This window comes from Arvicola amphibius, chromosome 1, assembly GCF_903992535.2.
Source record: "Arvicola amphibius chromosome 1, mArvAmp1.2, whole genome shotgun sequence".
Classification (NCBI taxonomy): Eukaryota; Metazoa; Chordata; class Mammalia; order Rodentia; family Cricetidae; genus Arvicola; species Arvicola amphibius.
Window position 1 is genome coordinate 148,370,531 of NC_052047.1, and position 23,190 is coordinate 148,393,720.

The 23,190-nt window shown below is 48.9% G+C and overlaps 1 protein-coding gene across 1 annotated transcript; it reads right to left on the reverse strand.

The window, feature by feature from the left end:
* Positions 1-701: 701 nt before the first annotated feature.
* On the reverse strand, positions 702-22,121 carry Syt12 (synaptotagmin 12). Its single transcript, XM_038314149.1, has 7 exons — positions 22,088-22,121; positions 14,461-14,654; positions 9,592-9,984; positions 6,754-6,969; positions 5,466-5,586; positions 3,347-3,480; positions 702-875 (listed from the first exon to the last, which is right to left on the reverse strand). The coding sequence occupies exons 1-7, from the start codon at positions 22,119-22,121 to the stop codon at positions 702-704; spliced, it is 1,266 nt and encodes a 421-aa protein (XP_038170077.1).
* Positions 22,122-23,190: the final 1,069 nt, after the last annotated feature.

The window sequence follows — 23,190 nt, forward strand, 5'->3', positions numbered from 1 at the left end:
CAGAGTCTGTGTTTGGAATGGGCTAGCTTGTGTCCCGTCCCTTCTATTGTTTGACTGTTCACCACAACCCCCACTACACCCCTGCTAAATGTGGATGCTATTTACTCCCGAACCCTCAAAATGCAGCTTCTTTCTTGTCTGAGAGATCCTCCCTGTTCCCCCAGACCCAAGGGCTCCTTCCCAAGTCCATCTGGCTGGGCAGTCACTTCATCAGAACTGAGCTATCCACCAGGATGGGAGAGGGGCCATCTTGACTTCCTGACATGGCATCCTGGGTGCTGCGTCTTGTTAACATTAGCCCTGTCGGTACAGGGACTAGCCCCCTTGAGACTTCTTAACAGCTGGCCTCTAAGAGACTCACAGAAGGGGCGTTGACCAGCTCTGAAACCCACGTGCCTCTGCAGGCTAAGGGACATACTTCATTAGGCTCCCTAGTACACACTTGGTCAGTCTGCTGGGTCCCCAGCCAGCTCCAGGTAGTCCTTAGTGGGGAAATTACCCTAGGTCCCCAGGTGAAGAGCCACACCCATTGCTCCATGACAGTCTGGACAGAGGATCCACGATGACTGATGAGGACCCCAGGAGGTGAGGCGGCCCCGGTGTTGACAGCTCCAGCTGACTATAGAGAGGGCATCGCTGGGTAGAACTGAGATGGTGCCAGGCTCTGACGGCTCTGCTGCCCATTTGGCCTGCTCTGGCTGCTAGTTTCGCCGGACTGGGTGCCACATGGACACAGGCCTGCGCAGCGTGGCCAGCATCTGGTTCCAGTGTGTGGTGCCCATGCCACTGGCTGCTGGACCAATGATGACATGTCCCACGTTGTCCCCACGGCCATCACTGCTGCTCTCAGCAACGGTCACTCGGAGAGACAGGTCCTGGGGAGAAGGAGACGTGAGAGACTGGGACCAGGAGCAGCTGAAGGGCTCTCCCTGGCTCCAAGGTCCCGACTTGTGAATACCAGGCCCTGTGAGGTACAGATGGCTCTCTGTGTCTTCCCATGTGGCTTGGGAGTGGAGAGTCGTCCTAGTTACTTACAGATGGATAGTCAGCTATGAAGTGATCTCATGAAGTGCTAAAAGTGGCACCTGCAGCAGGATTTAAAAGCTATCTCTCACTTCTTTGTCCCTCAACATTTTTTTCTTTAAGATTTATTTTAAGCCGGGCGATGATGGTGCAGACCTTTAATCCCAGCATTTGGGAGGCAGAGGCAGAGACAGGCAGATCCCCTGGAATTTGGAGTTACAGGTGGTTGTTAGTCACCATGTGGGTACTGGGAGCTGAATCCAAATCCTCTGGAAGAGCAGCAAGTGCTCTAAAGTACTCAGCCATTTCTCCAGTCCCTTGCTTTGTTTTCTGTTGTTTGTTTGTTTGTTTGTTTCTGAGACAGGGTTTTCTCTGTGTAAGTGTAATACCCTTGGCTGTCCTGGCTTCGCTTTGTAGACCAGGTCTACCTCTGCCTCCCAAGTACTGGGACTAAAGGAATGGGACTAAAGGAATGTACCACCACGCCAAGCTCCCTTGCTTTTATTTATTTTATTTTTTTTTTGACGGAGTCTCACTATGTAGCCTTGATCGTCTGCATGGTGAACTGCATGACCAGGCTGAAGAGGCTGGCCTCAAACTTGGTCTTCTGAGTGCTAGAACTAAAGACCATTGCCACCTCATTATTTATATTTATCTATAGTTCAGGCTGGCCTCAAAATCCCTTCAGAGTGGGACATGACCATGAACTTCTGATGCTCCCAGCTTCCACTGCCTGGGTGAGTGCACCACCATGCCTGGTTTATGAGGTGGTGTGTGTGTGTGTGTGTGTGTGTGTGTGTGTATGTGTGTGTGTGTGTATGTGTGTGTGTGCGTGCGTGCATGTGTGTGCACAAAAGTGTGTGTGTGCGTGAGTGTGTGTGTGTGTGTGTGTGTGTGTGTGTGTGTTGGAAACCCAGGATCCAGTGTGTGCTCTAGCTTCCTGGCTTTTGGACTTGAGCCTTTGCTACCTGTTTCTTTGTCTTTAAAATATGACATTTCCTACTCCATAGGGCTGCTGTTGGAAGAAAATTAAGCATGTAGGCGGGGAGAAAACCCACAAACAGAAAATGTGGGACCCGGTACTGGCCCATCAACAGAGCACTTACAGGCATCTCTCCTGGCTACTGGCACAATCATGTGCAATCACAGCCGAGGGTCAGGGTTAAATAAGAACGGGTTTGAGATGTTAACCCAGATGTTCTTACCTAGACTCCAGAAGCTCCGGTTTTGAAGGTTAGAGGGAAGGGGCACTGTGACAAACAGGGCAAAAGCAGGGGTCAAATGGGTGAACTATCCAATAAGGGACAAGGTTATGATCCTAGGACCAGCCAGACATGCTGGAATGGATTCCTAGATTTGGGACACCCAGAGTGAGGCTGACATCCAACTTTCAAATCTGCAGGGGAGCCAGGCGGTGGTGGCACACGCCTTTAATCCCAGCACTTGGGAGGCAGAGGCAGGCGGATCTCTGAGTTCGAGGCCAGCCTGGTCTACAAGAACTAGTTCCAGGACAGGCTCTAGAAACTACAGGGAAACCCTGTCTCAAAACAAACAAACAAACAGACAAACAAACAAATCTGCAGGGGCTGGCAGGGTAGCTCAGTGGTAAAGTGGTTGCCTAGCACACATAAAGCCTCCAATTCATCATCAGCACTGGAAAACAAAGAAATCCCCAAGAACATCCCTAGGAGGGGACTAGGTGAGCCCTGCAGAGTCCCGGGCTGCAGGGCAGACTTTAGTACAAGGATGATTATTAGGCATGGCTGAGGATAGAAAGAGACAATGAGAGGAGAGAGGAGGGAGTGAAATCCCCACTCTATGACTGATGAGACTTAAGCTATATTCTCTGTGCTTAATCCTACCACCCCCAGCCCGTAGTCTGTGATAGACCAGAAGCACATAGTTGTCTGGAAACCCTAGGATGAGAAGATCTTAGTGGGGTCTTTGCAGTAGGACCTCTGAAGGCTTAGGTACACATCCCTGGGCCCTGGGGTCACCTCTAGCTCATCTTAGGCCAGTGTGGTTTCTCAGAGCTCAGCTGAGTTGTCACCTCCTGCAGAAAGTCGTCCCCCCCGCACCCCCCCGAGTACTAATACTGGGGAAGCTTCCAAGGGGGTTTACAAAGTCTAGGGACTTCCCTACCTGTCCTTCGTAGGCATAAAGAAAGCAGTGCCTGGGTCCCCAACTCTCACCACCGGCTGGCACATAGTGGTGGGTTCAATTAGTGATAGATTAGACGGAGGTTGGCTTGAGGTCCCTCCCATGAAGCAACACCAAAGAGATGCAGTGGCCCAGAGTCCTGTGAGGCTCCAGCGCACCTCACCTGGAGCACAATAGCTGGTACCGAGAAGATCATGGCTTCATTGAACACCGGGTTGGGGTCATCCCTCTTCACGGCCGTCTTCTTCTTGCTCATCTTCCTCCCATCCTGCAGCAGGTATACTTTGACGAAGGGGTCTACAGGTAGGTGTGTGGGTGAGGGTCAGTAACACGCTTGCTTGCATGGCATGGTCCTGTCTACTCTGGCTCCACCCACTGCCTCCAATTCCCTAGTCCTTGGCTATAGCCATTATCTCCAGAGTTCACTGTTTGGTATTTATATATTTATATTAAGACATAGAGCTGGGCAGGATGGTGGTGGCGCATGCCTTTAATCCCAGCACTTGGCAGGCAGAGGTAGGTGGATCTCTGAGTTCAAGATCAACCTGGTCTACAGAGTGAGTTCCAGTACAGTCAGAAATACACAGAGAAACTTGTCTCGAAAAGCAAAAATAAAAACAAAATAAAACAACAACAACAAACAAATAGGAACTCATTATGTGTTCCAGGATATTTCTAAACTCCTGAGCTTAGGGATCCTCCTACCTCAGAGTCCTGAGTTGCAGAGATGAAAACTGCCAACTACAGTGCCTGGCTTGACAAATCACACTTTGTCTGTTTACTTGTTTATTTGGGGTTTTTTTCAAGATATGGTTTCATGCCACCACCACCACCCAGCTTATTTATAAGATTTACTTTTATTTTGATTTATGTATTTAAATTATGTATACAGAAAGTGTCTCTGTATGGTATGTACATGTAAGTGCAGTGCCCGAAGACCTAGAAAAGGGTGGCAGAGAGCTGGCATTACAGGCAGTTGTAAATTGCCTGATGTGGATGCTGGGAACTAAATTCCAGTCCTCTCCAAGAGCTGCAAGTGCTCTTAACCTTGGAGCAATTTCTCCATCTCTGTTTGTTTATTTTTGAGACTGTCTTGCTAAGTAACACAGGTTGGCCTTAAATTTGTAATCCTAGTACATCACCCCTTTGAATACTAAGAGCCACCATACCTGCTTTGCTATTGGGCATTGATTGATTGACGGATATTGAGAGACGAGATCGCATTATGTGTTTCAGGCTGGCTCTGAATTCTTGGGCTTAAGGGATCTTCCTGCCTCAGTCTCCTGAGTAGATGGGCCTATAAGTGCATTCCACTGTACATAGCTTGATGTTATTTTAAGGATGACCTTGAGTTTCTGATTCTCCTGCCTATACCTCCTGAGTGCAAAGATTATAGACACATAATATATTTTTTTTCCTGAGACAGGGTTTCACTGTGTCGTGTAGCCCTGACTGTCCTGGAACTCACTATGTAGACCAGGTTGACCTCAAACTCACAGAGATCTGCCTGCCCCAGCTTCCCGAGTGCCAGGATTAAAGGCATACCACTACCGCCAGGCCCATGCTGTGTTTTATGCAGTGTGATTTACTGAACCCAAGGCTTCACGCATGCTAGACGAGCACTCTATCAACTGACCTATATCCCCAGATCCCCAGACCCTTGATATTATTTAAAATCAACTTCCTAGTTGAGAAACTAAAGGCTCTCATGGCCAATCAAGAGAGGGCAGCTGACTGCGAATTTCTCTCCCACATACTCCCTGGAAGGAGACAGATCAGATGCTTCTCTTCCTGTTAGTGCCTGAGTGCAGACAGCAGACCTGAGGGACTGAATACCAACACAGCTGGGCCTAACAATGTGCAGCTCGGAGATACCAAGTCTTCCTACTGCCTGGGGACAAGTCCCAGTAAGTCCTCACAGACCCAGAGTGTGAGAGCCCACATGACACCTGCCCCAACGGTTGGGGCACGGCTCCTCCCCATTTAAAGTCCAGGTTGCTGCCCTGTCTCTGAGCTCAAGTTCTGACAGATGGAGGCTGACTCCCCATTTCTTGTCTGGCCACAGCACAAGTGTTGGCTCCTGCTCTCAGATTCAGCCACTTTCCCTCTACACTCCACACCCTGGGCTGCTTGTCACCCTCCGGGGTTCGCATGTTTCCCCAGCATGCCTGGCTCCTGAGCTTAGCTGAAACCACAGGGGCTCTGGCCTTGTGCCCAGTACATGCTCAGAGCACACAGCTCCCCCTGATCCATGTGGAGGAGCCGAGGACATAGGCCCTCACCTGCTGTGGTCTTGTCATTGGTCCAGATAAGATTCTTGGCTTTCACCACAACCACAGTCAGACGCTCGGCTGTGGGCAGGTAACTGAGGGACAGCAGGATCTCTCCCACAGCATCAGCAGCCTATGAAAACAGGTATGGTTCAGGAGTCTTCTGTCCTCCAGGGTCAAGGGGTCCAGGGAAAGGTGGATACTTCCTTCTCCATCGGAAAGCCACTGCTTTGGGACTAACTCTTAACCAGGCACCAGGCTGGAAGGATTGAGAAAAGGACAACCAACCCACCCTCTGCCACACCAGGGAGGATGCACAGACCCTCCCTTGCTCCGGGTGTAGACCATGCCTTGGAAGGAGGCCCAGAGGTTGCCTGTCAAGTGCATCACTCAGGTGAAGTTTTGTTCCTCATCCGGGGCCAAGGAAAACATTCCCTGACTAGTGTAAAGGGATCCAAGTTAAGCATTTGCTTAAGCAACAGCGTTCCCTGAAATTGTTACCATGATAAAAGTAAGCTTCAGCTTAGCTCCTGTCTGAGATAACCCTCTTTCAGGTCAGAACCATGCATCCCTAACAGAAGCTTATAGGAATAGAACCTCTGATGATATGGTCACCACAGAGATGATGGGCTGGAGATGGCTCAGCAGTTCAGAGAACTGGGTTCCTTCCCAGAAGGCCCAGGTCAGTCTCCAGCACCCACCATGTAGCTCACAACCATATGTAACTGCAGTTCCTGGGGACTGGGCATCCTTCTCTGACCTCCATGAGCATAGCACATGTGCATGACACACAAATATATATCCAGGCAAACCAGGTGAAACACTCATAGGAATAAATAAATAAAACATAAAATAAAAATAAATATATACCAAAAAATAAAAAAGAAGAAAGAACTGAGAAGTGGGCAAGAGAGATGGCTCAGTGGGTAAAAGGACTTGCCATCAACCCAAATGACCTGAGTTCAATTACCCACAACCCACGTGGTGTGGGAGAGAACCGACTTGGAGAAGAAAAGGGGTCTTCTGATTTCCACATGCCTTCTCTCTGTGTGTATGTATGCCCATATACACATGCACACAGAAAAAGCAATAAATACAATGTTAAAAAAAATCAAAAGCAGAGTTGGAAACAGTGGCATCTAGAGGGCGCATTTGCCACCACACGCAGTGGCTTGGGACCCCTTCTCTGCTCTCCTAATGCTGTCAGGGTCCAGGTCAAGGGGCAGGAAAGTGGCATCTCTCCTAGGAAGTGTGTGTGTATTCTGGCCCCAGGTGAACAGGGAGCCAAAGCAGGTGATACCTTATTCTGGTCCTGTAAGTAGAGCCAGCCGCTGAAGGGCTGCAGCAGGAGGTCCAGCACAGACAGCTTCAGCTCCACCACCCCAGTGCTCACGTTCCGCTCATCCTCATCGATGCCGAACACAGAGAAACGGAGGCTCTTCTCCTCCAAGGCTGCGGGATCCAGGGGGACAGAGAACTTCTCATCGAAAAAGATGGAATAGGCATTCCTCTGGATCTATAGAGAGAAGGGGCCGTGGAGGGGCTTTCTGGTACCCAGTCTCAATTCTGGTCCTCCTTTTGTGGTTCAGCCTTCAAAATTTGTTCCCTTAATTTTGTTTTGAGACCGGAACCGACATAGCTCAGGATGAACTCCTGAGCTTCCTGCCATTAATTCCAAAATGCTAGGATCACAAATATGATCCTCCATACTGTACTTCCCCTCTTTTTTTTGTCAGAGACAGGATCTCACTATGTAGCCCTGGCTGTCTGGAACTCACCATGTAGACCGGGCTAGCCTCAAACTCACAGTGATTTGCCCCTTCTTCATCAGGGGTCTTGCTATGCAGCTCTGGCTGGTCTGGAACTTGCTATATTGCCCAAATTAGCCTTGAATTTACAGCCATCTTCCTGCCTTTGCCTTTAGAGCACTCAGATTACAGTGCCAGTTACCAGACCTGGTAGACCTGAAGCGTTTTGGTTGTTGGTAGTGTTTGATTGGTTTTTGGTTGTTTTGAGACAGGATCTCATGTAGTCCAAAATGGCCTCAAATTCATTATGTAGCCGAGGACAACCTTGAATTCCTGATCTTCCTGCCTCTGTCTCCCAAATGCTGAGGTTACTTTGCAGTTTAAAAGCCCCAATGTCTCCTTCTTGGTTATGGTTAATCCATTGACCTGTTATTAGAAGCTTCCATAACTGAATCCCAGTAATCTTCATCCTCACAAGATGCTGTGGCTACGCTGGTCTCTATCTCTCCTGTCTGCCCAACTTAGCACAGCCGTGGGACAGGCATGCAGGGAGAGCTGGATAACTGTAAACAGCCCACCCACCGACACCACAGCCTCCTATAAAGCCTGGCAAAGACTTTCTGATTGTCATAAGACAGACGGATGAGTGGACAGATCGACAGATGGGTGGAGGGACTAGGCAGGGCTGGGCATGTTTCGCTCCTTAGCTCACTCCAGCTTTCGGATGCCATTGGCCTCCTCCCAGGAAGCTGTGGGCAGTCCTCGGGGAGGTGCAGTGAGGCTCTGCTTGCCCTTCTGTGGGGGGACATCTGAGTCACTGCGCGGTGGTATTTAGAGAGGAGCTCTCATCCCTGGCACCTTCTCTGATGCTGAGGCGGCTGTTTGACCTGGAGGCAACACCCCCCCACACAGTGAGACTGCTAGGCTGTGAGAGAGTCCAAGCCTCTCTTCCTAGGAACAAACCCTACTAGCCTCTAGCTACTTTGATCTTGCCTTCTGTCTCTGCCCTGCTCTGGAGGGTTCTTTCTGCAGCCACTTTACTCCAGTACACAAACCTGGAGCCATGTTGCCACACAGCCCTCTGCCTTAGACTCTTCCAAGCTTCTGCCCGCCAGTGTCCCTCCTCAAAGAACACGTCCTGAGTCAGCCAAAGTCTTTCATGTGGCCCAGGCCAAAAGCAACATAATGTGTATCAGCTCAATAGCAGCTCCTCACGGTCCTGAGAACTGCCCCTGATGCCTACCAAGGACTGAGTTAAGCACTCTGCGTGATAAACGCAGTCCTTCTTCATATCTGTGATGCTTATTTGACAGACGGGGAACTGAACAGTGACTCGCTCAAGGTCACACCGCCAAGCGGGGGTGGAACTTGGGTTTTAACCCAATTCCTAACTGCCCACTGCCGCTATACTGCCAGTAGAAAATTAGACTCTCAGTAGCACATGAATAGAGGGCTGGTGGTTAGTTCTAGAGTCTTCCAGAGTTATGGGGTACTCTAGGGGTGGGGTAGAACACCCACCACTGAGAGCCAGCCACCCAGTGTCCAGTGTGACTCCATACAGATGGGGCTCCAAGAACACAGGCGACCCTTGGTCCTGCAGGGTCCATCTCAGAGGGCTCAGGATCTGGACCCCTCACTGCCTGCTGCTGGGAAGTGGGTGTAGCTGCCAAGGTGCAGCACCTTGGAAGTATCCTGTATCCTCCCTGTTGGATCCCAACCCCTTCTTTCCTCTTGACTGCTGACGGTCAGGGGTTGTGTCAGTATGTTCCCTTGGTCTCTGGCTTCCAGCAGGGTGAGCCGTGGGGGTCACCAGAAGAAAACAGAGATCAGAGAGGGGTTCAAGTGCTTACCTTCCAAATCATATCTTCAGTTTCCCCGGGGGCCGACCACACTCACGAGAGAACACAGCTCCTATGAAGGTGACCCTTTCATTTGGGGGCCAGAATTCACTTTCCTCTCATGGTTTTTTCGGTCCCTGGGGGTGGGCCTCCCTTCTCATTCACAAACTCGTGGAACCATGCCACCACAGAGGCCACCTCTCCCCGACCCGTTCCAAAGCAAATAGCAAATGAGCCTGCCATTGAACTCTCTCCCAGATCAGCCAAATGAGCGGGCCATCTTTCTTCTTGCCAAGACTCCATGCTGACAGATGTGGAGATGGACAGTTACTCACTGTCTTTGAGTGACAGGAAGATTGAAACCTGTACACAGCGGTAACACAAAGCTGGTTCTATCCCTGGCCATTCTCCTCTAGAGTCACATTCTGGCCTGCTCTCCAGCGCCCCCTGTCATCCTGTCTGGTACTGCAGCTCTGCCCACCAGCCCAGATGTCAGCTTCCCTGACTGGTTTCGGGGAACCCAGTGCACCTCACTGGCACAGATCCACTTACCCTGGAGATGCCAACGATCTGTTCATCTGGCAGCAGACTGACGCGCATGAAGCAGGACTCGAAGGTGGCCTCCTCGCGCTCCAGGAGGTCCTTGCCTTGCAGCACTGCCACGTGGAGGGTGTGGGAGGCTGCGTCGTAGTCCATGCTCACCTCCACCTGGCCCAGTGTGAAATCCTGCCCAAAGGTGTTGCTCACGGAGGAAATGGAGTTCAGAGAGTCAGCCGATTGTGACTTGCGGAGAGTACCATAGGGGGCCAGGTCCAGTTCCCGGCCCATCAGCTCCAGGGGTCCCAGCTCACTGATGCTCTCAAAGGTGTCCTCAATACTGAGGCTGCCTTTGCGGCTGGATGGTCCCCGAGTGTTGGTCCGTTGGGCATTCCACTGAGGGACTCTCTGTGTGTGAACAAAAGGGACAGGGAAGCATTACATGGGTCACAGGCACCATCTCTAGGGGACAGCAGAGATGTCCTTTGCCTGTTTGTTCAAGAAACCCTAGTCTCCTTTCACAACACCAGCCCAGGGGACTATTACTTCAGGCCACTTTGTTTCTTTCTCTCTCAACACAGGAACTTGCTACATATCCCTGGCTGGCCTGGAACTCCTGGCCCTCCTGTGTTAACCCCTGAGTGCTGGAGTTACAGTCATGGATCAACCACATCTAGCCTTCTCTCTCTCTCTCTCTCTCTCTCTCTCTCTCTCTCTCTCTCTCTCTCTCTCTCTCTCTCTCTCTCTCTCTCTCTCTCTCCCTCCCTCCCTCCTTCCCTCCCTTCCCTCCCTTTCTTTTCTTTTTTTTTTTTTCGAGACAGGGTTTCTCTGTAGCTTTGGAGCCTGTCCTGGAACTAGTTCTTGTAAACCAGGTTGGCCTTAAACTCACAGAGATCCTCCTGCTCCTGCCTCCCAAGTGCTGGGATTAATGGTGTGTGCCACCACCGCCCGGCTTTAAATTACTTATTTATTGTGACAAAATTTCATACATAAAAATGTCAGCTGCAATGGCATTTATAAAAAGGAAAAGGTGGAACCGGGTGGTGGTGGCACACACCTTTAATTCCAGCACTTGGGAGGCAGAGGCAGGTGGATCTCTGTGAGGCCAGTCTGGTCTATGAAGCTAGTTCCAGGACAGTCAGGGCTGTTACACAGAAACCCTGTCTCGAAAACCAAAAGAAAAAAAAGGAAAAGCTGGGATGGAGAGATAGCTCAGAATAGCTCAGAGGTTAAGAGCACTGGCTGAGTTCAATTCTAGCAATCACATGGTGACTCACAACCATCTACAGTGAGATCTGGTGCCCTCTTCTGGCCTGCAGGCAGAACACTGTATACATAATAAATAATGAAAAAGAAGAGGAGGAGGAGGAAGAGGAGGAGAAAGAGGAGGAGAAAGATGAGGAAGAGGAGGAGGAGGAAGGAAAAGCTGCTGGATGTGGAGGAGCACATTCTCCCCAAAATATGGGAGGTGGAAACAGAAGGGTAAGGAGTTCAAGGTCAGGTCCCTGAAAGCCAGTCTCAAGACCATCAAACAATATTAACTAAATGTTCAAACAAAAAGGACTAGGTTAAGGATCATGGATTATGTCACTCCACAGTTGGTTGAGTAGCCTCAAAGGAAGATCACAAAACCCTAACCCAAGGGCCAGAAAGACAACTCAGCAAGTACAGGTGACAGGCACCAAGCCTGAGTTGGATCATGATGGGAGGAGAGAACCTGTCTCCTACAAACTGTCCTCTGACCTCCACACGCACACTATGCAGCCAAGGAAAGCCTTGGATTCCTGAGACAGGGTTTCTCTATGATGAAACAGCCCTGGCTGTCCTGGAACTCACTCTGTGGACCAGGCTGGCCTCGAACTCACAAAGATCTGCCTGCCTCTGTCTCCTGAGTGCTGGGGTTAAAGGTGTGCACCACCACTGCCTATGACTCCGTCTCTTGAATACAAAGAATAACAGGCGCTGCCACCGCACCCAGCCTCAATTAGCTTTCTTTTCTTTTGTTTTTGGGACAGGGTCTAAGTACCCCGGGCTAGCCTGGAACTCACTCATAAAGATCTGCTTGCCTTTACTTCTGAGTTCTGGATTTAAAGACCTGCTCTACCATGAGCAGCCCCCAAATAGCTTTAGTAAGATCCTAACTCTGAGGACAGTCCTTTTGCCAGTTTTCAACATGTGTTGCCAAATGCTTCTTGGAAAAGTTGTCCCAGTTTGCACTCCCCAAGAGAGTAACAGGGGCCCACCAATGAGTGAACATCTGATCTGATAACAGAGCCATGCTGTGCTCTCTGGAACTGTATGTGATGCCTGAAAAACCCTCTGCCAAGGATGGAATGATCTCAGCTTCAGCAGTATATGAAAGCCTTAAAGTAAGTCTTAGGGCTGGAGACACCGCTCAGTGACTAAGAGCACTGCTCTCCTGGAAGACCCAAAGGTTCAATTCCCCACGGACACATGGACACATGGTAGCTCATGACCACTTGTACCTCCAGCTCCAGGGTACCTGATGCCCTCTCTGGTCTCCTCAGGCACCAAGCACGCATGTGGTGCACAGATATACATGCAGGCAAAACCCTCATCTTGATTTTTTTTTCAAGACAGGTTTCTCTGTGTTGCCCTGGCTATCCTGGACCTAGATCTGTAGATCGGGCTGGTCCTGAACTCAGAGATTCACCTGCCTCTGCCTCCTCAGTGCTGGGATTAAAGGCAATCACCACTACCACCTGTGGGGTGGGCAGGAAGGGGAATTTAAAAATCTTACAACACCGGGCGGGCGATGGTGGCACAGGCCTTTAATCCCAGCACTCGGGAGGCAGAGGCAGGCGGATCTCTGTGAGTTCGTAGGCCAGCCTGGTCTACAAGAGCTAGTTTCAGGACAGGCTCTAAAGTTACAGAGTAAACCCTGTCTCAACCCCCCCCCCCAAAAAAATCTTACAGCAAACAAACAACAACAAAAAAAATGAAGAAAAGTACAGCTTCCCAAATAATGATAAAGTTTTACACATTACAGAGAGGCACAGGCAAGAAGATCACTACAAATTCAAGGCCGGCCTAGTCTACATAGTGAGTTCCAGGAAGACACGGCAAGACAGTGTCTAAAAACAAATCCTAAATAATAAATTAGCAAGTAGTTAATAGTTGTGTAGTAGCATTTGTAAAAATGTTTTTCTAGGGGCTGGAGAGATGGCTCAGTGGTTAAGCGTACTGACTGCTTTTCCAAAGGTCCTGAGTTCAATTCCCAGCACCCATATGGTGGCTCACAACCATCTGTAATGAGATTTGGTGCAGATATGCAGGCAAAACACTGTATACATAATAAATAAATAAATCTTTAAAAATGTTTTTCTATTATTTGTATTTTCCTCTATTTTTTACATGATATTCTTAAAATTTTTGTTACATTTTATTTATTCTCTCTCTCTCTCTCTCTCTCTCTCTCTGTGTGTGTGTGTGTGTGTGTGTGTGTGTGTGTGATGGTGTGATGATGTGTGTGAACCTCAGTTTGTGGGAAGAGTCTGTTCTCTCCTACCATGGCCCCAGGGACTGAACTCAGTCATTAGGTTTAGGAACAGGTGGGCATGCCACTTTACCCTCTGAACCACCTCCCTGGCCCACAGGAAAGTCTTTTGAGACAAGGTCTTACTGTGCAGCCTAAACATGGCTGCCTTTGACTCATGATCCTCCTGCTTGAGCCACCGAAGGTCTAGGATTACAGGTGTGCGCCGTCACGTCCTATCCCACTTGACACAGGTGTGTCACTGCTCACACAGTACAGGTGTGAACTGTCACAGCTAGTCTCAGATGATGAGGGGTTCTTTTTAAGATTTTTGTTTGTTTGTTTTTTTGGGGTTTTTTTTTTTTTTTGAGACAAGTTTTCTCTGTGTAACAGCCATGGCTGTCCTGGAAATCGTTCTGTAGACCAGGCTGACCTTGAATTTACAGAGATCCTCCTGCCTCTGCCTCCGGAGTGCTGGGATTGAAGGTGTGCACCACCTTGTCCAGCTAAGATTTTTTTTCCATTTAAAAAATTTTATATAACCAGGCATGGTGGTGCACACCTTTAATCCCAGTACTTGGGAGGCAGAGGCAGACAGATCTCTGTGAGTTCCAGGAGATCCTGGTCTATAGAGCAAGTTCCAGGACAGCCAGGGCTGTTACACAGAGAAACCCTGTCTCAAAAAAAAACCCCAAATAATAATAAAATAATAATAATTATTATTATAATAAATTATGGGTAGGTTTATGTGTCAGCCAGAGACATCACATCCCCTGGAGGTAGAGCTATAAAAGACTCTAAGCTGACCTACATAGGTGCTGGGAACCAAATTTCGATCTTCCTGCCCACATGATAGCTTTCTTTTAAAAAATAAATTTATGTATTTGGTGTGAATATGTGTAGACACTTGCACCACAGTCTGTGCATGTGGAGGTCAGAGGTCAACTTTCAGGAGCCAGTTCTCTTCTTCCACCAAGTCATTCCCCAGGCCCCAGCTCAGGTGACCAGACCTCACTCACCGAGTCACCTCAATAGCCTAAGTGATAGGGATTCGTTTTTGTTTTGTTTTGTTTTGTTTTGTTTTATTTGAGACAGGGTTTCTCTGTAGCTCTGGCTAGCCTGGAACTCGATTTGAAGACCAGGCTGGCCTTGAATTTACAGCGATCCACCTGCCTCTGCCTCCAGACTGCTGGGATTAAAGATGTGTACCACCATACCCGGCTTCGGCTGTGATTGTATTTTAAAACTGTGGTCAATCCCTTACTGGACATCAAACATTTATTCAACAAGCTCAGGGTTAGGAGTTGTCGATCTGCAAGGGTGTAAGAGAGGTCTGACCCTCAGAATGGATGGTGGGACGTGGATTTACGCAGGAGCGGAAGCCTTACCTTCAGCTTAGCCTCCACGTAGGCCTCTCCATACTTTTGCTGCAGGTACCTGTAGTCATAATTAGGGAACGGGGAGGGGCTGGGGAAGCTCCCCGATGTCCAGAGCTTCCACAGACTCACAGCCGCGATTCCAAGCAGTGCCAGGGCCCCGGCAGCGTAGACACCGACCTCCCAGCCAGGGGGGCTCTTGATGACTGCAAGGCAAGGACAGCCTGTCATTAGTGGGGCACAGCGATCGCCAGGGAAAAGTGGATTACCATGGGTGCTTACATATTTACATGCTTTGTGTGCTTGGCTTTTTCATTATGTGGGCACGCATGTATGTATATGCACGAATGGGTGTGCATGCACATGTGGGCGAATGCACGTGAAGGCCAAAGGTCATCCTAAGGTGGTGTTCTTCAGAAGCTGTCCACCTTCTTTGGACACAAGTTCTGCTAGCTGGCCAACAAACCCCAAGGCTCTCATGTCTCTGCTTCCCCAGTGACAGAATTACAAACACATGTCATCCTGACTTCACGTAGAGGATGGGGACCAAACTCAGGTCCTCAGACTTGCAAGGTGACCATTTCATTGGCTGAGACACCTCCTCCCAAGGCCCTGTTTTCTGGTTGGTTTGTTTAAGACAGGGATTCATGCTGTCCAGGCGGGCCTCAAACTTGCTATGCAGCTGAGATGACTTTAGTTCTAATCCTCCTTCCATCTTCTCGGGGCATCACCCTACCTAGTGATACTCACAATGTTTATCGAGAATAAAAAAAGCAGGATGTCTCATTGAGTAAGGAACTTGCCACAGACAGTAAGGAACTTGCTGACGACCTGACCTCTGAGCACCATATGGTGGAAGAACACAACCAACTCCCATAAATTGTCCTCTGTCCTCCACACAAGTGCTACGGCCTCCACACACACATACGCCATAATCAAATGAGTAAATAAATACATATGTAGTAAATACAAATTTAAAAAAGAAAATCTAAATTTTTATTTTAAAAATTTATACTGTGTTCCAAGACTTGGTATAAGAGCTTACAAATTCAGTGCTAAACACTCTGATTGCTTTCTTGCTTTCTTTTTTGAGGCAGTCTTGCTATGTAGCCCAGGCTGATCTCAAATTCTAGGCAATTCCTTATTTCCTTTTTTAAAAATTTATTTATTTTTAAGTGCACTAGCTTGCATGTCTGTGTGAAGCTACTGGATCCTATGGAATTGGAGTTACAGACAGTTATGAGCTGCCATGTGGGTACTGGGAATTGAACCCAGGTCCTCTGGAAAGGCAGCCAGTAATCTTAACCACTGAGCCATCTCTCCAGCCCCACAATTCTCTAGTGTAACCTTCCAAGTGCTGGGGTTATATATGTGCGCCACCACACTCAGCTTAAACACACTCTTGAGATCTCTTCTTCTGCCTCCTCTTCCACAAAACCATACATTTCTACTGGGAGCTACTTGGCCAGAGCAGAAAAAAAGCCTCACTTGGTGGTTAGCTATCCCTAGGACTTCAGAAAAACAGAACTGCTCTTGCTTCCGTGGGTTCCTTGGCCTCAAAGTCCTCAGAGGGCCTCTCGCTTCAAAGAATCAAAATGGCCTTTCCCTCTTGGGGAAAAGGATGAAGATTCTGAGGAGAAAAGGAAGTGACTACCTGAGCTTTAAGCCCCACTTAGAACAACCCGACGCCTATCAGCCCTATCAGCGGGTGAATGGTGTAGCCAGATAGTGACACATTCATGCATGGGACACGCGCAGTCACTCCAAGAATGTTACCTGGAAATTACAAGGTCAATGCTAAGAGAACAGAAGGTAGAAGAACCTTGAGAACATCCTGGTGGCTGCGAGAAGCTGGCCACAGGGACCACATGTTGTGTAATTCTGTACAGTCAGCCTCTGTGGTTCCCTCCCCCTCCCTGGAGCCTCACCTCACCCTGAATAACGGACTGTGCAATCAGGCTGTAACTGTCCTGACTCCAGACTTCTTCTTCCTTTGTCTTTATTCCCTTAATAGAGTAGGGCAATGAATATTTACTAGGACTGACATTATATTAAGTATTAGGCATCACCTAGAGATGGCTGAAGGCACATAGGAGGCTGTGCCTAGAAACTGTGTGAACACTACATCATTAACGTGGTCATCTGTGGACTTCAGTATTTAGTGGGGGTCCAGGAATGAAGCCCCTGAAGGTACTGAGGGACAACTACATAAGAACTGTTCAAGCCGGGCGGCGGTGGCGCACGTCTTTAATCCCAGCACTCGGGAGGCAGAGGCAGGCGGATCTCTGTGAGTTCAAGGCCAGCCTGGTCTACAAGAGCTAGTTCCAGGACAGGCTCCAAAGCTACAAAGAAACCCTGTCTCAAAAAACAAAAACAAAAACAAAAAAAAAAACAAAAAAAAAAACAAAACAAAAAAAGAACTGTTCAAGAGGCTGGAGAGAAGGCTCGAACAGTAAACTGCCTGTCGTACAAGCATGAAGGCCTGAGTTCAGATCTCCAACGCTCTGACATAAAAGCCAGATGTGGTGGCTCATGTTGTAACCCTAGTGCTGTAGACAGAGACAGGTGGGTCTCCGGAGCTTGCTGAGTGGATAATCTAGCCAACTGGCAAGGCCGAGGAGAGACTCTGTCTCAAAACTAAGGTAGAGGGCAAGGGTGAAGACTACACTCACTAACTCATATACTTCACACATACACATAAAAATAATAAAAAAGCTATGGGGCTAAGAGATGGCTCAGCGGTTGAGAGCACTGACTGCCCTTCCAGAGGACCCAGGTTCAATTCCCAGCACCCACATGACAGCTCACAACTGTCTGTAACTCCAGTTTCAGGGGTCCCGACATCCTCACACAGACATACATGGAGGCAAAACATCAATGCACAAAAATAAAAATAAATTAAAAAATAATAAAAACTGTTTAGATATGGTAAATGGGGGTAGTTGAAGGGATAGAGGTTCTTTTGGGGATGATGAAAATATTCTAAAAGTCCAGTGGCTGTTCATTATCCTAAAAGCCACTGCTGTGCACGTTTTAAAGTGGTGAAGTCCATAGTTGATGCTTTTGTTTTCTGAGACAAATTTTCATGCATCCCTTCCAGCTTGGCCTAGAGCTTGTCACATAGCTGGAATTGACCTTCCGTTCACCCTGTGTCCACTTACCAAATGCTAGGATTAGAAGCCTTTCCCACTATGCCCAGTTAACTGTCCAGTAGTTGAATTTATTTTATTTTGTTTTAAGATAGGGTCTCACTATGCAGCTCAGGCTGACTTCAAATTTGTGATCCTCCTGCCTCAGCCTCCTGTGTGTTGTGATTACAGGTATGAGCTCCAATCCCCAGCTTATACAAGTGGATTTCATCTCTTAGTAAATCTCTAACCTCAGATCAACAGACCAGCTCCACTTAAGCAAGAGGTGGCCACAGACTGCGCTTGACCTCAAGAGAAACCAAAGGCTCTGTTCCTCTGCTGACCAGGGCATAGCTGTCACCACTGGAATCTCTGTTCCCACACGTAACAGTTTAATCCCTCAACCATTTCCCCGTGAGTCCTCACCTTGTACAGTGCATGGGCCATGACAGGACCACACGTGCTCAAGGATGTGGTCTCACCCTGCTCGGGAACCTGTCTCTGATGTCCTAAGGAAACCACCAAGATGTTTCATGTGGCAAGCGACACTGGAGCCATTTCCAGTACTATTGCGTACTCAACTCAAATGGGGAAGCTGAGGCTTGGGGAAGTTAAAGGACTTTCCCACAGCCACAGAACTGAAGGTGAGTGGAGCTAGGCTGTGACTCCAGCGCCAGACTCCAGGGTAAGAATCAGAGCCAACCTGGCTCAGCTCCCTCGGAGTGGCAAGGTGGAGATCTGCGGAGGGATGGAGGGTCTTTCTGAGTGGAAACTGAGATCTAATGAATACAGAAATAACAGAAGTATGGTGGAGACTGGTCACTGAACGTTGGATGCACATACATGCCAGCATCTTGCGAATAGGGGAACCAGCAGTGAGGGAGGGAGCCCCAGGTCCAGCTCCTGAGATCAGAGAGGGGCGGGCAGGCAAACAAATACATCAATCAGGATGCTGGAAACTGTGCTGGGAGTGCAGGAAGGCTGAGATACGTGGAGAAGCAGGAAGTATGACAGCGCTGGCTAGGTGGCTCGGCAGTTCAGGGTATCGGCTGCTTTCCCAGAGATCCCCGGTTTGAATCTCGGCACTCACACGGTAGCTCACAACTGGCTAAAACTCTAGCTCCAGGTACCTTCTTCTGGCCCTTGTGAGCACCATGTACATACAAGTAGTACAGACATCCATGCAGGTACAACATCACACACACAAGATAAAATAAAATAAAAAGAAGTATGGCAGGCTGTGCAACAGGGGTGAGGAGTTGTGGGCCAGCAGAAAGGAGGTGTTGACAAAGGACCCGAGCCCAGTGGAAGGGAGAGAACAAGGCACCATGAGCCAGAGGGGCTCCTTGTTTCTGCTCCCTAAAGCCAGACATTCCTCCAGCAATGAGCATCATCTGGGCTCAGGTACCTTGGCTCCAAGGTACACCCCCATGTCACCAGCCTCTCTGGGCTTCAGTGTCCTCCCTGAGAGACTGAAGGTGACCAACGTCCCCCATTCAGTGGTTCTACCCAGAGGATGTATTATTTGAAGGGGAAAAATCCCAACATATGTCATGTCTCATGTGAGTCACTGGCTTATTTATAACAGGAGCTCTGAGAGCAATCTGTAGGTCCCACGGAGGGAGCTGCTGGGGGTTGGCTGTTCCGTCACGGGCAGGAATATCATTGGCTTTTGAGAATGACAGCTTAGGTCATTAGGATGGGGATGATAGGGACATTGCCAGCACTAAGAAAAAGAAAGAAAATCACTCCCCAACATGATAGGTTTTAATGTAAAAAGATCACACAACACAGGGACAAGGGCTTGCAGACCAGGCTGGTGTTTCAGCCAGATGTGGTGCCAGGTGTGTGGAATCCCAGCACTTGGGAAATGGAGACACAGGATCAGGAGTTCAAGTCATCTTCAATTTACAGAGACTCGAAGGAACTGTAAGCACAAGCCCCCTACTTATTCTAGACTTTCCCTGTGATATAACAGGAGCCAACTGAAATCACAACCTAAACATCTAGAGGGTCCCAGGCCTAGATGTGACAAGATTCTGGGATGTCCTCGGAGTCTGCAAACTGGGGGTGAGATGGGAAAGTAACTAGCTAGCTGAGCCACATCAGGCCAGGCAGGAGGGGGTCTGTCTAGAATTCCAGAAGAGAGGTCCACAGTCCCAAGCATATCCAGGGGGCACAGCGGAGTCAGGCACCCTTGCATGAGAGGGTCTAGGGGACTAAATTTTCAGTGCTGGTTGGTAGAACTGGGGAGAGCTAGGGTCAGCAAAGCTAGGGTCAGGGAAAGAAAACTCAGGCAGGTAGCAGGGAATGGTAATGAATACTCATTAAATCGACTGATTCTATGGAATACCAGGAGGGACAGTGGGTACATCAATGGAAGTGAAGCCTAAAGGAAGACTGAGAGGAACTCTTAACAGGTTTTTTTTTTTGTTTTTGTTTTTGTTTTGGCAGGGTCACTTTATAGATCTGGCTGTGCTGGAACTCATTATGTAGACAAGGCTTGCCTAGAATACACATTAACCCACCTGTCTCCGTCTCTGGAGTATGTGGATTAAAGGCATGCACCATTACACACAGCCTAAACTTTAATCCCAGCACTCAGGAGGCAGAGTCAGGTGGATCTCTGTGAGTTTGAGGCCAGCCTGGTCTATATAGTGAGTTATAGGACAGCCAAGGCTGTTATACAAAGAAACCCTGTCTCAAAAACAAAACCAAAACAAAACAAAACAAAAACCCCCAAACAAAAGACATACACCTGGTAATAGCTCTCTTACTGTGTGCTAACCCTACTGGCCGGGATTTGCTTCAGCTCTTCCCGTTGGCCCCTTGACTCCTGAGAGCCGTGCTGCTCCATTTCAGATGAGGAAGCTGAGGACAGAGGAGAATCCTATGATTGTCTGACTCCGGATCTGCACTCTGTAGGTTTCCACCTGAGACACAGGTCTCAGCCAGGCAGAGTGGGTGAGACAGATCCAAGGAGTGAGCGTACAAAGCCTGGAGCTGGGAGAGCCGTGACACTGTCAAAGGCCACAGCGTGTTCTCTGTCTGAAGACCAGGGGGACTGCAGAGGAAAACTGAGGCTCTCTGGTTGGGGCCTGAGAAACGCTGTCGCTGCCCCACCCTGAAGTCCAGCCCCGGGGCCAGTGGGGCCTGCACTGGTGTGACAGAGAATGCTGGACTAGGAGGTCAGGAAATCTGGGGTTACATCCTGACCTGTTACTGTCCCTTTGCTCACTTAGGCTCACTCCTATTGTTGTGGATAGGGAGGTGGACATCTGGAAGAAAGATGGCAGCCGTGTATCAGCCATGACAGCACCCACCACTTGGGAGCAGGACTGCGGGAGTATGATGGAGTATCCAGGTCATCTCGCAGAATTGGAGAAGGGCAAGGGTGAGTCCCAGACTCTCGTCGTCCTTGACCTGAGTAAGTGCAGCATCGTCTAACACGGACAAATTCCAGGAGGGCCCCAGACGAGTGGATTCTGTGTTACAGGCTTATCCTCAGGGATTGGTACAACAAGGGTCTCACGGGGAACCCCCGTCTCAGACAAAGGGAATTTTTCTTTTTTTTTTTTTTTTTTTGGTTTTTCAAGACAGGGTTTCTCTGTAGCTTTGAAGCCTATCCTGGAACTAGCTCTTGTAGACCAGGCTGGTCTCGAACTCACAGAGATCCGCCTGCCTCTGCCTCCCGAGTGCTGGGATTAAAGGCGTGCGCCACCACCGCCCGGCTAAAGGGAATCTTTTTAACAGACATGTTTCTAGGTGTGGTGGCACGTGTCTGTAATCCCGAGATTTAGTGAGTAGAAGCAGGCGGATCATGAGTTCAAGTTCATCCTTGGCTACATAGAGAATTCAGGGGTCCAGGACTGGGAAGAGAGCTCAGTGCTCAAAGTGCTTGTGCAAGGGTGAGGCTGAGAGTTTGAAGCCCCAGAATCTACAGAAATGCTGGTGTGGTAGGCGTGACAAACGCCTGTAATTTCAGCCTTGGAAATCAGAGACAGGGATTCTCCAGAGCAAGCTGGCTACTGAGACTAACTAAACAAGCAAGTTCTGGATTTCACCAAAAGACTGCCTGCCTCAACGAATAAGGTGGAATACTACTGAAGGATGATTCTGGACATCAACGGTGGCCAATGGTGACCACCACATGCACACACGTGTACAGACATACCTCCTATGTATGCCCACACATATTCATACATGCATACACACACAAAATGCAAAATAATTGTTTTTGAAGCCAGCTTGGGCTACATGAGATCATGTCTAAGAAACAAACAAAACACCAATAACAAAAACACACAAACCAAACCAAAGAAATGCAAAGAACCCACTGCAGTGAAAGGACAAGGAGGGATGGACGGCAAGTGGGTCTCAGGATGCTGTTCCCGTGGCTGTGTGGCCTAAGGAAGAAGGCTGCCCTTCACTTCCCACTGACACTTCCCATCCCAGGCTTGGTGCAGTTGCCTGAGGCTGTGGTCCTTGGAGGTCTTGTCTGGGGGACTCACCGCTCAGATGATATTCTGTCACATCCACGGCCATGCTGTTCCCTGAGGTGACAGGGACTGAAAGGGAAAAGAGTCAGCCATGAGCAGGGTTCGGAGCGTTGCATCCTAACTCAGTGGCTTCAGTGTGCCTGTCGCTTGAGCTCACATGCAGCTGCTCAAGAGAACTTGGCCAAAACGATTGCTACTCTGCTTCCCCATCCTGTATCCCTCCTCCTTCTCTTCTTGTTTTTCTTTTTTCTTTTTGGTATTTCGAGACAGGGTTTCTCTGTAGCTTTAGAGCCTGTCCTGGAACTCGCTCTGTAGACCAGGCTGGACTCGAACTCACAGAGATCCACCTGCCTCTGCCTCCCAAGTGTTGGTATTAAGGGTGTGTGCCACCATGTCTGGCCTCTCCTTCCACTCCTTTTTGCCTCTCTCCCCTTCGCCACCTCTCCCTTCTTCTTCTTGAGACACTGTCTCACTGTGTAACCCAGGCTGGCATGGAACTCTCCATCTTCTTGCTGTGGTTGCCTGAGTGTGGAGATTACAATCACTCCCACATGAACAGGGCGCTCCTGATTACGACATTTTCAGAAGCAGTGGGTAAAGGTTGGCATGGTTGTACAAACTTGCAATCCCAGGACACAGGAAGTAGGAAAATTATTGTGTTGAGGACAGTCTGGGCTACATAATGGAACCTTGTCTTAAGAAAATGGTATTTTAACCTTTTTGGGGAAAAGGGATGCAACAGGGTCTCACGTAACTCGAGATGGCCTTGAACTTGCTATGTAGCCAAGACTGGCTTTGAACTCCTGATCTTCCTGCATTTACCTCTCAAATGCTGGGCTTACATATGTACTCCATTATGCCTGGATGTGTGTACATGTGAAAACTAGCCATTGGTATCAGAACAGACATCAGGACAGAACAGCCCTGGGATCTGCTTGTCCTCTGTCTTGGCGTCTGTCTTTCCCCATCCCTATGTTCCACCTTTCCCTCCCTTGGCAGTTACAAACACACTGCCACATCTGCTGTTTCTAATTTTTGTTTTTTGCTTTTCAAGACAGGGTTTCTCTGTGTAGCCCTGGCTAGCCTCAAATCTACAGAGATCTGCCTGCTTCTGC

Excerpts from the sequence above, each read along its gene's own strand:
- Syt12 (XM_038314149.1), bottom strand. The coding sequence starts at position 22,121 with ATGGCCGTGGATGTGACAGAATATCATCTGAGCG. Across the intron at positions 14,655-22,087 it reads GACAGAATATCATCTGAGCG|TCATCAAGAGCCCCCCTGGC; the intron begins GTGAGTCCCCCA and ends CTTGCCTTGCAG. Across the intron at positions 5,587-6,753 it reads ACTTACAGGACCAGAATAAG|GCTGCTGATGCTGTGGGAGA; the intron begins GTATCACCTGCT and ends CTGTTTTCATAG.